Below are 11613 nucleotides of genomic sequence, written 5' to 3' on the forward strand. Positions count from 1 at the left end.
GTATATCGGTCCCTCGACCCTTAACACTCATTCTGAACTAGAAGTCACTTTTGAATCTTTTCACTCACTATATTTTCTGCAGTCATGATTAACGTAATTTAACAGCTCATTGCTGCAACATGAATTTGTACATGCTGAAGCATCAGCACAAGAGTAAAGATTAAAAACGTTTCAGGGAGAAGACCTTGCCAGAAAAGTCATAGAAGAAAAACGGAAATAAATGTGAATATGTTTATGTGCATATATACATACATATACACAAAAATACTACTATTAGCAAACAGCATCCAGGGAGAAGCAGCAAAATTCTATGGTGTGTTCGTACATTCTTGGCAGAATTAATCTGAAGTCACATATATGTGTTCAACTTAATTGAATTTTTTGTGGTTTTTATCGTATTTATATGTTTGAATTGAGATGTGAACATAATCTAAAACATTAGCAATTTGGCCAAAACTAATAACAACAATATCCTTATCTTACTCTGAAACTGCTGAACGACCAAGGTACAGATCGGATTAAGCCCTGGTTAGAAGTGGTATTTGCATCTAAGTGTGCTACCTTTTTTGCTACCTGAAAATGAAATGTTTCTTCCTCATTCTTAAAGACTGTAAGCTTTTAATTTCCCTTAGCAGATAAAATAGATGCTTTCAAACCATGTTGATTCCTCCCAAATTATGACTTGTAACTGAAGTGCCTAAAATTAATAATAATTAGAAATGGAATACTGATTTATTCTTTAATTAATGGAGGAAGAAAAGGGTGTGTTAAACAGTGATTCAGCTCCACTTATAGCAGTTTTCACTGTTAATGGAGTGCTCAGTGAGTCTGAAAACTCAGGTCTCAGCACTGGCCTAACCTCACTGAGCTTTATGGATGTCTTCCACTGACTTCACTCTGGAAAGTTTAGGCCAGCACTTGTTTTTCCTGAAAAATCTATCAAAGACCTGAGATAAGCACACTTCATAAATCAGAAAACCAGAAGCTTTAAAACAGCACTGAACACCTGCTGTGAATAGTTAGAAGCCCACACAGAAACTCAGTGTGTGCTTTTTTGCTATTGCAGAGTATGGAAAAAATGGGGAAAATGGTTGTGATATACTGGCTTTTAAAATAAAGTCACCTGAAAGCATGAAGAAGCAAGCACTATTTAAGAGGCCTCATTCAAAAGACACTTCAGATTTTTATGCCATAGATCACCGTTTTTTTTCATTATAAAAGGTAGAGGGCTACGTATTGTGGGATTTCAGCTATAAAAATTGTCCAATTATCAGTCCAATGAATAAAAAAGGTTAATTTTTTTATATACTATTTGCTCTTTGCCACTGTCAGGGACAAAATATTGACCTAGATGGACTCTTGCTCAGACCAAGCATAACAGTTCTTTTGTTCTTCCTGTATCTGTCCTCACGGATATTTGGATATTTTCCTTACGATATTCATTTGTGACTGGAACAGTTGGAAGAGGCTTTGAAATATCGTTTCAGCTTGAGGAAGGAAAATCAGGATTTAGAAATGTTGTTTATAAAAACATGTAAGTAGAGTTGTTTTGGAGTGGGGGTAATAGGCAAAGGTCTGTAAGAGGGCAGTCATGTTGTACATTTTGGAGCTGGCTCTATGGGGACAAGAAATTTGGACAGTTCACTGGTGAGCTGAGGTGCCCTGTCTGTATGCTTCCAAGCTTCCATTAGTCAGAAAGCTTGCTCTGCACATCATTTTCACACTGGTACTCTGTGGTCAGTCAGGGAGTAATCTTCTCACTACCAGCATGAGCTCCTGCGTGGGTACAGCTAAGCTGATAATGAAGTGCCTCCTCACAGAGCTTCAGACTGCCTTACTTTCCTTATAGAAATAAGCAAACCCTTCTATATTTAAACTACCTCTGCAGGACAGACTGTGTCTGGTTCAGGTGAAAAAAATAGAGATTTCTGGTATAGAAAGAACCTTATTATTATGGGCTCATGGAGGTGATGGCAATACAGGGCTTACAGTCAGAGGGAATAGAAGACTAGGAGGTTGTCCCATTGCTGTGCCCTCTAGGGATTTTCCTCTAGAAATAACTTGCTCCTACTGTTGTAGAGATTATACTCGTTAAAATGGATCTCTTATCTACACTGGCAGTTCTTGTGCTCCTGTCCTTAATATGCTAGGCAAGCAAACAAACAGTCCAGTGAGAAAGAGTTGTATTCACTTTCTTACGAGCATGAGCTACTGATTAGAAGGAGCCTGTCCTTCTAGTTACAAAAAAACATTGTTTAAAATATTAAGCTATAACTTTCATTTTTTTTATGAACTAAGCCTTTGCCTTTATACCCTCTAAGGTGCTGAAAGGTCTTTGCTGGGTGGAATATATTAGTGCTTACTGTAATCACTCACCTAAAGGGTCTCCCACGCAAAAACTAGATCAAACCTAGTTTAGTGTTTAAACCCTGAGACAGAAAGACAGAGGAACACTCAATGTAAACTCTTCCTGTAACAATACATAATTCTTGTCAGATAAGAAAAAGTTTGGTACACTTGAAAAAAGCAGAATAATGACTTTGTATACAGTGTCCATGTGAATGACAGTGCTTTGATCTTCATCTGGATCAGCAGGCTGCCATGTCAACTGTAACATCTAATGTACCATGTCTGACATTCTTTTGCTCTTCGTTTGATCATTTGCTTTTTAACTAAAATTAAATTTGACAGACATCACATCTGAGACCTCTCTGTCCATCAGTATCAGATATATCAAAGACAGAGTAAGGGATGAGAGTGTATGAAAGTGAGAAAGGAAATAGATTTTGGTATGGTACAGGAAGTACAAAAAATTTCCTGATAATGTGCAAAACAGAAGACTGTAATTATAGAGTATATAAAATCTGGTTATTGCAAATTCTCCTGGAAGCCATTTCCAGGCACATAAAGTTCAAGGAGTTGACTGAGAACAGGCAGCACAGATTTACCATGGTAAATTATGCCTCACTGTGATGAGATGATAAGATGAAGTGATCTGACCATGATGTATTACCTGCTGCATGGAGAATAAGAAAAGCAGAGGATATCGTTTACCTTGACTTTAGCAACGTTTTCAGCATGGTCTCCTGTGGTGTTCGTCTAGTTTATTGGGCTAGATAAGTTGCTTGCAAGGTCGGTAACTGAACTAGTCTAGCATGCTGAAAGGTCAACAGGTCAAAATGACCGGTGTCTGTTTACTAGTGGCATTCCTCAGGAGTCAACATAGCGGCAACATTGTATTGCGTCTCTGTTAACAATCTGGACAGTGGGACATAAGATGCCCTCCGTAAATCTTTGGAGGATGCCAGACTGGTGGGCAGTGGTTAGTATGCAGGGCTGCCGTTCACAGCAATGTTAACAAGCTAAAGAAATGAGCTGACAGAAACCCCATGAAGGCCAACAAAGGCAGAAGACAAATCCTGCCTCTGAGTCAGAACTGCCCATGCAACAGTACCAGCAGGGCACTGCCTGTGTGGAAAGCAGTTTCACAGAGAAGGACCTGGGGTCCTGATGAGTACAAAGTTGAACGCGGGTCAGCAGTGAGCCCTCTCAGCAAACATGGACAATTAATACTGGGTTGTGTTAGAAAGAACATAGCAAGACGTTGTGAAAAGTGATTATCTCCCTCAAATTGTCATTTGTGAGGTTATGTCCGGAGTACCCTGTTCAGTTAAGAGATCCCCAGTAAAGACACCAGCAAACTGAAGTCCAGTGGAAGGCAGTTGGGAGGCTGAAACATATGGTATGCAAGGAGGTCCTGGGGCAGTTGGATTTGTTCAGCCCAGAGAAGTGAAGGCTGAAGGAGGATCTAATTCCTGTCTTCAACTACGCAAGAAGAGGTTGTACAGGAGACAGAAGATTTTTCTTGGAGATGCGAAGTGAAAAGCTGAAAGTTACCGGTCACAAGTTGTACCAAGGAAAATGCCGATGAGATATAAGAAATAAATGTTTGACCACAAGAGTGGTCAGACAAAGTGAACTGCTGCAAGAAAGGTTGGTTATGGAACTTCCATCCTTGGAGATACTCAAAATATGACTGGGGACATGGCCTGAGCAGTCTAGCATAATTTCAGAGATAGTAATGCTTTGAGCAGAATGTTGGACTAGGTGGCTTCCAAAAATTCATTCCAACCTAAATCATTCTGTGATTCCATAAATTATTATGTGTCATTTTAAAAAGCTTCTAGCTGTTCATGTGGAGTTTGAGAGATGTTGACTTTGCTTAGTCTAACTTGAAGGAAGATGGATCTAGTTATAGTCCTTGCTACAGTGTTGCATTCTGACACAAGCTTGGAATAGAATTATTACAATTTGCTTTCTAGAGCGACAGTGTTTGATCCTTTTGAATATTCAAAATACTGTCTCATGCAACTGGTTATTTATACAAGGTTGTTTAGCATGAAGAGCCTGTATCCCAAGAACCACTGAAGTTCTCAGCCCACTTATGGCATTGTGTTTGACGTTAAAAAATCCACTTTGTTTTTCTTGCTGTTAGAGCGGCTACCATTTTCCCCAGTTGTATTACAGCTAATGACAACATCTAGATATAATGAGGCTTAAATGGGAGTTAGGTGGTTGCAGAGTTTTCTCACTGAGAGCCTTCTTTCTAAATAGTCCTTACTTACTTCCTTGGGAATGCTTCATAGTTCCTGGACTTCATAAAAGTGATTTAAAGGTGTAAATGGGAGAGAGTGATTGTCTTGATGAAGTAATACAGTTTATCTGACCTAGGACAGAGTTAAATGCCTCTTTTTTGAAAGGTCAGAAATCATCATTGTAACACAAGCAACATCATGACTTAAACAACTGGTTCAAATTAAGATAATCTAAATGGATAGATAAATTATTTACCCATGTGTTTTCAGATATCTCCAAGCACCATCAATACTTCCACCATTACATCCATGTTGATTGCTGGTATCACAAGAGATCAAATTCTGAACAGAAAGGTTGTCTGTGATCTGACCCTCGGAATGAATTGCTATTCTATCTGCTGCAACACCTGTTTTCAAATAAATTTTCTGTTATCAAAAACAAATAATTACAATTTTGCATTGGTTGTTGTGGAAGAGGGACTGAAATACAGCCTCAGTATTTTCTGTCTGTGCAGATATATTTACAGAGCAATACAGATATAATCTGTAGCAACTTTTGAGAGAGAGGATTGTAAAAGTACAAACCATCATGAGCAATTTTGCTGTAATAGTATAAATCCGTAGATTTACTGGTTATCATGTAGTCACATATATCTAAACATCAGATAAGACTTTTATGGAATTTAGTCTGATATTCTCTATCATGTGTGTAAGTGCGTATTCATCTCTGGTTGACTTCAGCAGAAGATGCAAATACTTCCCCACCTCTCTGCAGCTGAATCTCCAAATCACTTTTCTATCTTTTCTACCTTCCCTTCCTTCATTTGAGAAAAAAGAAAAGCTAAAATGAACAGTGCTATGAAGAGTAAAATTCAAGACTGAAAGTGTGTATTGGTTTTACTGAAAAGGGTGTTTGAAAATGCTCATGTTACTTTGTAAATGTAGAATTCATTGGTCTACCTTCCCTTGTCACAAAAAATTCTTCTGAGTTAGGCACCTGAGATGTCTGAACTCCACCAGATAGACGTAATTCTAAGTACTGATATATTTATGCACTGATGTAAAGGCAGACTAAGTTAACTAAGTTGTAGGTGAAATTAAACCACTTCTTTTTTAATGAGTGACAATGAAATAATTATTAAGCCCCAATCCCAGTCATTACCTGTGCTTAAATTTTGTTTTTATTATTGTTAACCCTTCATTTTTGAACCTGAAAACAAAACAAAAATCCATTTAAATCTAAAGTCCCATGAAAATCAACACTAACTTCAGCGAACTTTGGACAAGACTTCAGAATAGTGAATCTGCTGATGGCAGCGGATGACTGTGTTTTGTGGTTTTGCAATGTGTCACATGATAATTTATTTTCATAGGCACAAAAGCTTTTTACTGAAGAGTTTTTAATACTTGTAGGAATTACTCATGATAAGAAAAAGTGATACAGCAGTGCTTGTCTATTCATTGAGCAAGGATTAATTTTAAAAAGGATTGAAAATTCGGATTGAAAATGTTAGGTAACCTAAACAACATGAGAAGGCATCTTATAATATTTATCTTTGAAAATGATTATGTGAATTTAAATCCAAAGATTCATTTAGGAAAGGGAAAATTTAGACTGAGTGTCTGGGAAGTCTTTCCCTCAGTGAACTCTGCAGTAATCTGTCAGGATGGCTGTTAGGAGCTCTCTTGGATTTCTCTTTTATAACTACACTGGACAAGACATATTGGTAACACAGTGTGTTTGGTCTGGCTGAGGAAGGGAGCTGAAATTAACTGACCTAAATGCTCCTTACCTGCTCTTACTGCTGTGATTTAAAGAAGCAGTTGCAGAAACCTGCACCTGTGAGGGCCCACTGGCTGGATCAAGTCATAAAGATGGATTACATGATTTTTTTCTCTCTCTCTTTTTTTATCCCAATATGTACTGAAACTTATTGCAGTGTAAGAAAAATGAACATAACTAATCGTTGTAGCTTCTTTGGAGAAAGTGACACAAACACTTGTGTCCATTTTTCATAAAACCAGAGGTTGCAATACGTGAGGTAGAATTGCATTGCTGACATTTCTTTGCTTATAGAATTTGAAAAGAGTTACTTCCACAAATATCTGAGCAGTTCCAGGGTTCTCTTCTAATAGATTTTTTGAAAAGATTATACTTCATTTACTTGAATAGCAAGGGTTGGACAATGGCAAAGGCACACATATATAAATACATATTCAACACTTATTAAGCCTACCTGTTTTAAGCTTTCAAGTCAAGTATATAGTTGTGCAGGCAAAGGATGCAGATATTTTAAAAGCTATTCTACCAGTTTACCATAAAGCGCATTAGTCAATTCGTTTTCTATTTCGTGTCATGAAAAAGATCCTTACATTACACAAAGCTCTGCAGATGAAATTGACTTTTTCAGACTTTGGAACAACTTCGGGGGAAAGCTGTAGCATTCTTAAGTGTTCCTATTTGCCAATAAGAAGTGAACAGCAAGCTAAAATTACTTCATTACTAATCACTACAAATTTCATCACACATCTAACATCAATGATATTTTTAAAAGCAGAAAATAATTTATATTACTTGCAGTTGAAAAAGCCCAGGATGCTCCACAGTTTCGCTGATCCAGAGGATCGTGAATCCACTCAGGCCATGCGTAAGTGGCTACAAAAAATGCAGGAAATTTTTCTTCTGGAAGTGACTTTCCCTAAAACAAAATGCAGGAGGTCCATATATACTTCAATTCCCAATTTTGTCTTAAATTGTCTTAAATTTGTCTTAAATTGTCCTAAATTTGTCTTAATTGTTACCCCAATTTTTTTTTTAAATCCTTAATTTTTAAATTGAAGAAACCTAAAACATTGGCACCTGTGGCTTCCTGAGCATCCCTCTGGTGGTTACCCTGCGGCTGGGCGCTGTGGACCCCCTGAGAGCGGGGGCATTCTAGCAGTCCACTAGCTGAGCTGGAACGCTGAGATGCACTACTGTCAGCCGGAATAACCTGTCCAGTTTCTCTCTGATTTTTATCTCAAACATTCTCTATGAAACACCAATTTTGACCCAGCTTGCATTTTCTGACAGAAAAGCCTTCTGCTAGAAATAGCAGTGAAGTTAAGTACCTGTTACCCTAATCTTCTTGACATGTGGCTGTAGGTAAGAAAGTTTAGTTACCATGGGGGAAGCATCAGTATAGTGTGTCATTGATTTGTCTTTTACACAGAGGTTTTTCAATCTCCAGCACTTATTTTCATTCCAGAATGAAAAACAGTGATTTTTCTTCTGCTTTGCAAACTGATGTTGAGTTGATGTGAATTCTGTTGATGAGAATGGTCTGTTCACTAAAGCCATTGGGACAGCCATTTTTGGCATCTTCGGCTCTGAGTGTTCATTTATGTCCTCCGAGCTTTGCACAAATACCCACATATCCAAGAGCCATCTGGTACAACTGCTAATAATCTGCTGTGTTCAACATATCAAAATCATCGACCCCCTTTTTTTTTTCTCTGCTGAACTTTATGTAGTAATTACATATGCTGTGCAAAGAAATCGGAATGGCCACACAGCATTGCAATATGCAGCCATCCAGTCTATAATTGTGTCTCAAAAAAAAGTTGATGACATCTGTTCCAAAGGAAACTACAATATACAAAACATGATACTCTGTTCCTAAGAAAGACACTCCTTGACGATTCTCTCTTATAAGCCAGCTCATACCCTGAAGCATAATGGCTTCTATCCTGTTCAAATTCCTTTATTTTGTTTCGATTTTCTTAGTCTTCTAATTCTAGGTGTCCTTGCTTCAATATTTGTCTAAATCGTTTATGTGACATACAAGACTACATACCTTTCCCTAAGATGATTAAAATATTTGAGGCCAGTTCTTTCAAACTATTTCAGGACACTTTGGGGAACCAAACTTTACCACTTTGGCCATATCCATATCACTTTGTTGTATACATTGGGAAACAGCAGTGCCTCCATCCATCTTGTACACCTGGATTTTCTACAGAAATCCCATGGCTGAGAGGTGGAAAAAGAAGATAGAATCCTGTATCTCAGGTTTCTATATCACATTAGATGGAGATACAGCCCCACCAGACGGATTGATACAGTCTGTGCATATGCTCAGACCCCGTAACTCCCAAGTGCTTCTAGATCACTACATTAAATGCAGTCTGTGAGTCCTAAATACCATTAAAGTATGCTGCAAGCTGTAAAGTCATTTAAGTGCTTTTGAAAGTTTTGCCTCCACCCGTAACAAGCCAGGAATCTTTTAAATCATGCTAAAATACTAATCTCTATTATGGTGAATTACTTTCAAAAGTCTGCTTTTTCAAAAGATTATTAGATACATGAGACTTGCAACCTCAAACAACACTCAGAAGGCAACAGCTAATTTACAGACTATTTTGTGAAATTATCATTATGTTCATTATTAATGAGCAAGCACAAGCCCAAGATTTACTGTGAAGATGAGTCATATAGGTGAAATCCCAAACATTTCTTTTACATGATAATACTGCTCACTATCAACCAGTAAACAAGCAAAATTTGGCAAAGGTTGTTTAGCACACTTATGTGGGCAATGACTGCTTACAATGCTACAAATGAGGCAGGCAAGAAAAGCAAAATTCAACAGGTATTGGGTCTGAGACAGTGTATTACATTATGCATTCCCAGACTACTGCCAATTTATTAATAGCCTTTAAAATCCCAGAACAAAACCTCATTAACCCCCAGCCTTGTCATTTAGAAATGTGGTATTGACCTGTAGCCAGAAATATTAGCCTTTTGTCTGAGAAACTGCCACCCTGATGTTGAGAAGCACTGCTGTTCTGTGACAAATAGCAAGACTAGACAATTGTTTCTCAATGTATGCTCCGTGGACCAGCATCAGACAGCACAATGCTATCAGCAAAATGACTAGCAAATTATTTTTAAACCTTCATAAGTATTCCCTGCAGTGAGGCTGGCAGTCTGGCCAAAGTAGGAAGGCAAGTGAATGTAAAAGAACACTAGTACTTCAGCTATGTCTTCCTCAGAAAAGCTAGGTAGCCCATCAGAGAAAATAGGCTGAAGATTACTGAATTTGCAAAGGTGGAAATAACTTTCTGGGGAAAAGCAATATTTCTTATTATTAATGTAGGGGAAAAGTTCTGGACATCACTTGCTTTGAGCAAACAAAACGGGTATGGGTGATTTTCAGTTTGTAAGGGGGACATCTGCAACTGCTAAGTCTGTTTACTGTGAAAAGCTGGTATACTTTGTATACCTTCACATTGTCTTTATGAGTTCTTTGACACCTAATTCAAAATCGTGCCTTATTAGTAAACTACATATTCCGTTTTCCTGTAAGATGGAATTTAGGCAGGCACCTTGTTGCCAGCTGATACAGACCCCACCACTGCAATGTACCTCTTGCCAGAACATGTACTGTCAGAATACCACCAAATGCGTATCACAACATGTTTTAAAGGCATTGTGGTTATTTTTGTGCAACATAAAACTCCAAGAATGATTGCACTCCCTCCTGCAGTGAGTAAACACTTTTTAAATGCCTTCTGAGATAACACACATGACACTATCAAGAGCTTCAGCTTTCTCAAGAAGTGATATATTTTCAATGGTGTATTTAGCTGATGGTCTGTGTTCAGCCATACTCTGCAGCAGAGGGTCCAGTTTAGATCTAGTTCTTGCTCCGTATCGATGGTTTTTAGGTATTCTAATGTGCCACCATGTTAGACTACACTTCCAGATATAAGCACCACCCTACTGAGCAGTGATATTTTTTTATTAATAGCAGAGCTTTTAAGAGAAGTTTGTGTTTTCCCTGAGATGAAATGTAGCTCTGTCACACTATTTAATTTGGGATAATATTACGAAGCTATATTTGTAGTTGGATATGTCAGTCAAAGAAACAACTGAACAGTCTCCACAAACAAACTTTTTAGCACTGCTGACAACTAAGAATCTGCGTACATGTAAAGTGGTTAACACAGGTTTTACGTTCTTGAATCTTTTTTTCCATGCGACTGAGTAACGAGCTCCTTCTATGTAAAAATGCTTTTTTCAAGCATCCCCAGAAGACAGTAGAAAATAGTCAGAATACCAAGGCTTTAGGTACCAGAAATTGCCATTTATTCCCTAAATAGTAGACCAGTAGCATGCTGAAGAAATGGGGTATATTTAATGTTAAAAAAAGAGTTATATTTAATGAATGAGCAGCTATGGTTTTGTTCTACTTGGTTTTAATCAGGTCAGCACAAGATAGAGCAAAAAACTCCTGAATACTAACTGTAGCATCTTTATCAACTAAATATTAGAATTTGGGCAAATGACTTGCAGTTTTCTCACTTGCAAAATGGGAAAGGCAATAATAATCTCAGAGAATGCATGAATATTTAATTAGTAGCAATTTATCCACAGTAAGTAACTAGTACTAATTCATCCGCAAGTGAATTAGTACTCAACAAAGTCACTTAAAAGTCAAGCCATTAAGGTTTAGAGAATGTCTCAAAAAATATTGAAAAGTCATTCTTTGTGAATTGTGTCATTTATGACTTTTTACTCTCTTCTGAGCTGTCACCTTGCTATAGGTGAAGCTTATTCAAAAAACTGTCATGAAAACTCACTCGTTTTTTATCACTTAGGACTTTATAAATGTGTTAGCATGCTTCACAAAATATCAGTGACTAAAACATATTCATGGAAGTTGAAGAAGGGGCAAGTGTCTCTGCAAACACTTATCTTAAAAATACTTATTGAAAATATTTATCTTAAAAAGTGCCTGGAAGATAACTCCATGGCTACTATTGGTTTGCCAGTTGGAAGTATCTGTCTATGTACTCTTGGTGAGTCCAAACCATGCTGTGAAACTACTGGACTGTGCAGTAACAGTAAGCTGTAAGCTTACTGTAAGACTGTGCTGTAACATGGAGCTGTCTATGAGTGAAGAAACTGCCCTTCCCCCCCACACCCCACCCCACCCCCCCCCTTTTTTTTTTTTTCTATTTTTTTTAGGTTTGA

The 11613-nt window shown here is 37.7% G+C and overlaps 1 protein-coding gene across 1 annotated transcript in view; it reads right to left on the reverse strand.

Annotated features, from left to right (window-relative positions):
• Window positions 1-4814: 4814 nt before the first annotated feature.
• Window positions 4815-11613, reverse strand: part of TINAG (tubulointerstitial nephritis antigen) — a 16804-nt gene continuing 10005 nt past the window's right edge. The window contains exons 5-6 of the mRNA XM_010134525.1: window positions 7171-7294; window positions 4815-5002 (exon numbers count right to left, since the gene is read on the reverse strand). Coding sequence (XP_010132827.1) covers window positions 4848-5002; window positions 7171-7294 — 279 coding nt within the window. The 3' untranslated portion in view covers window positions 4815-4847. The remainder of the gene's footprint in view (window positions 5003-7170; window positions 7295-11613) is intronic.

Source organism: Buceros rhinoceros, unplaced genomic scaffold (assembly GCF_000710305.1).
Source record: "Buceros rhinoceros silvestris isolate BGI_N320 unplaced genomic scaffold, ASM71030v1 scaffold7884, whole genome shotgun sequence".
Taxonomy (NCBI): Eukaryota; Metazoa; Chordata; class Aves; order Bucerotiformes; family Bucerotidae; genus Buceros; species Buceros rhinoceros.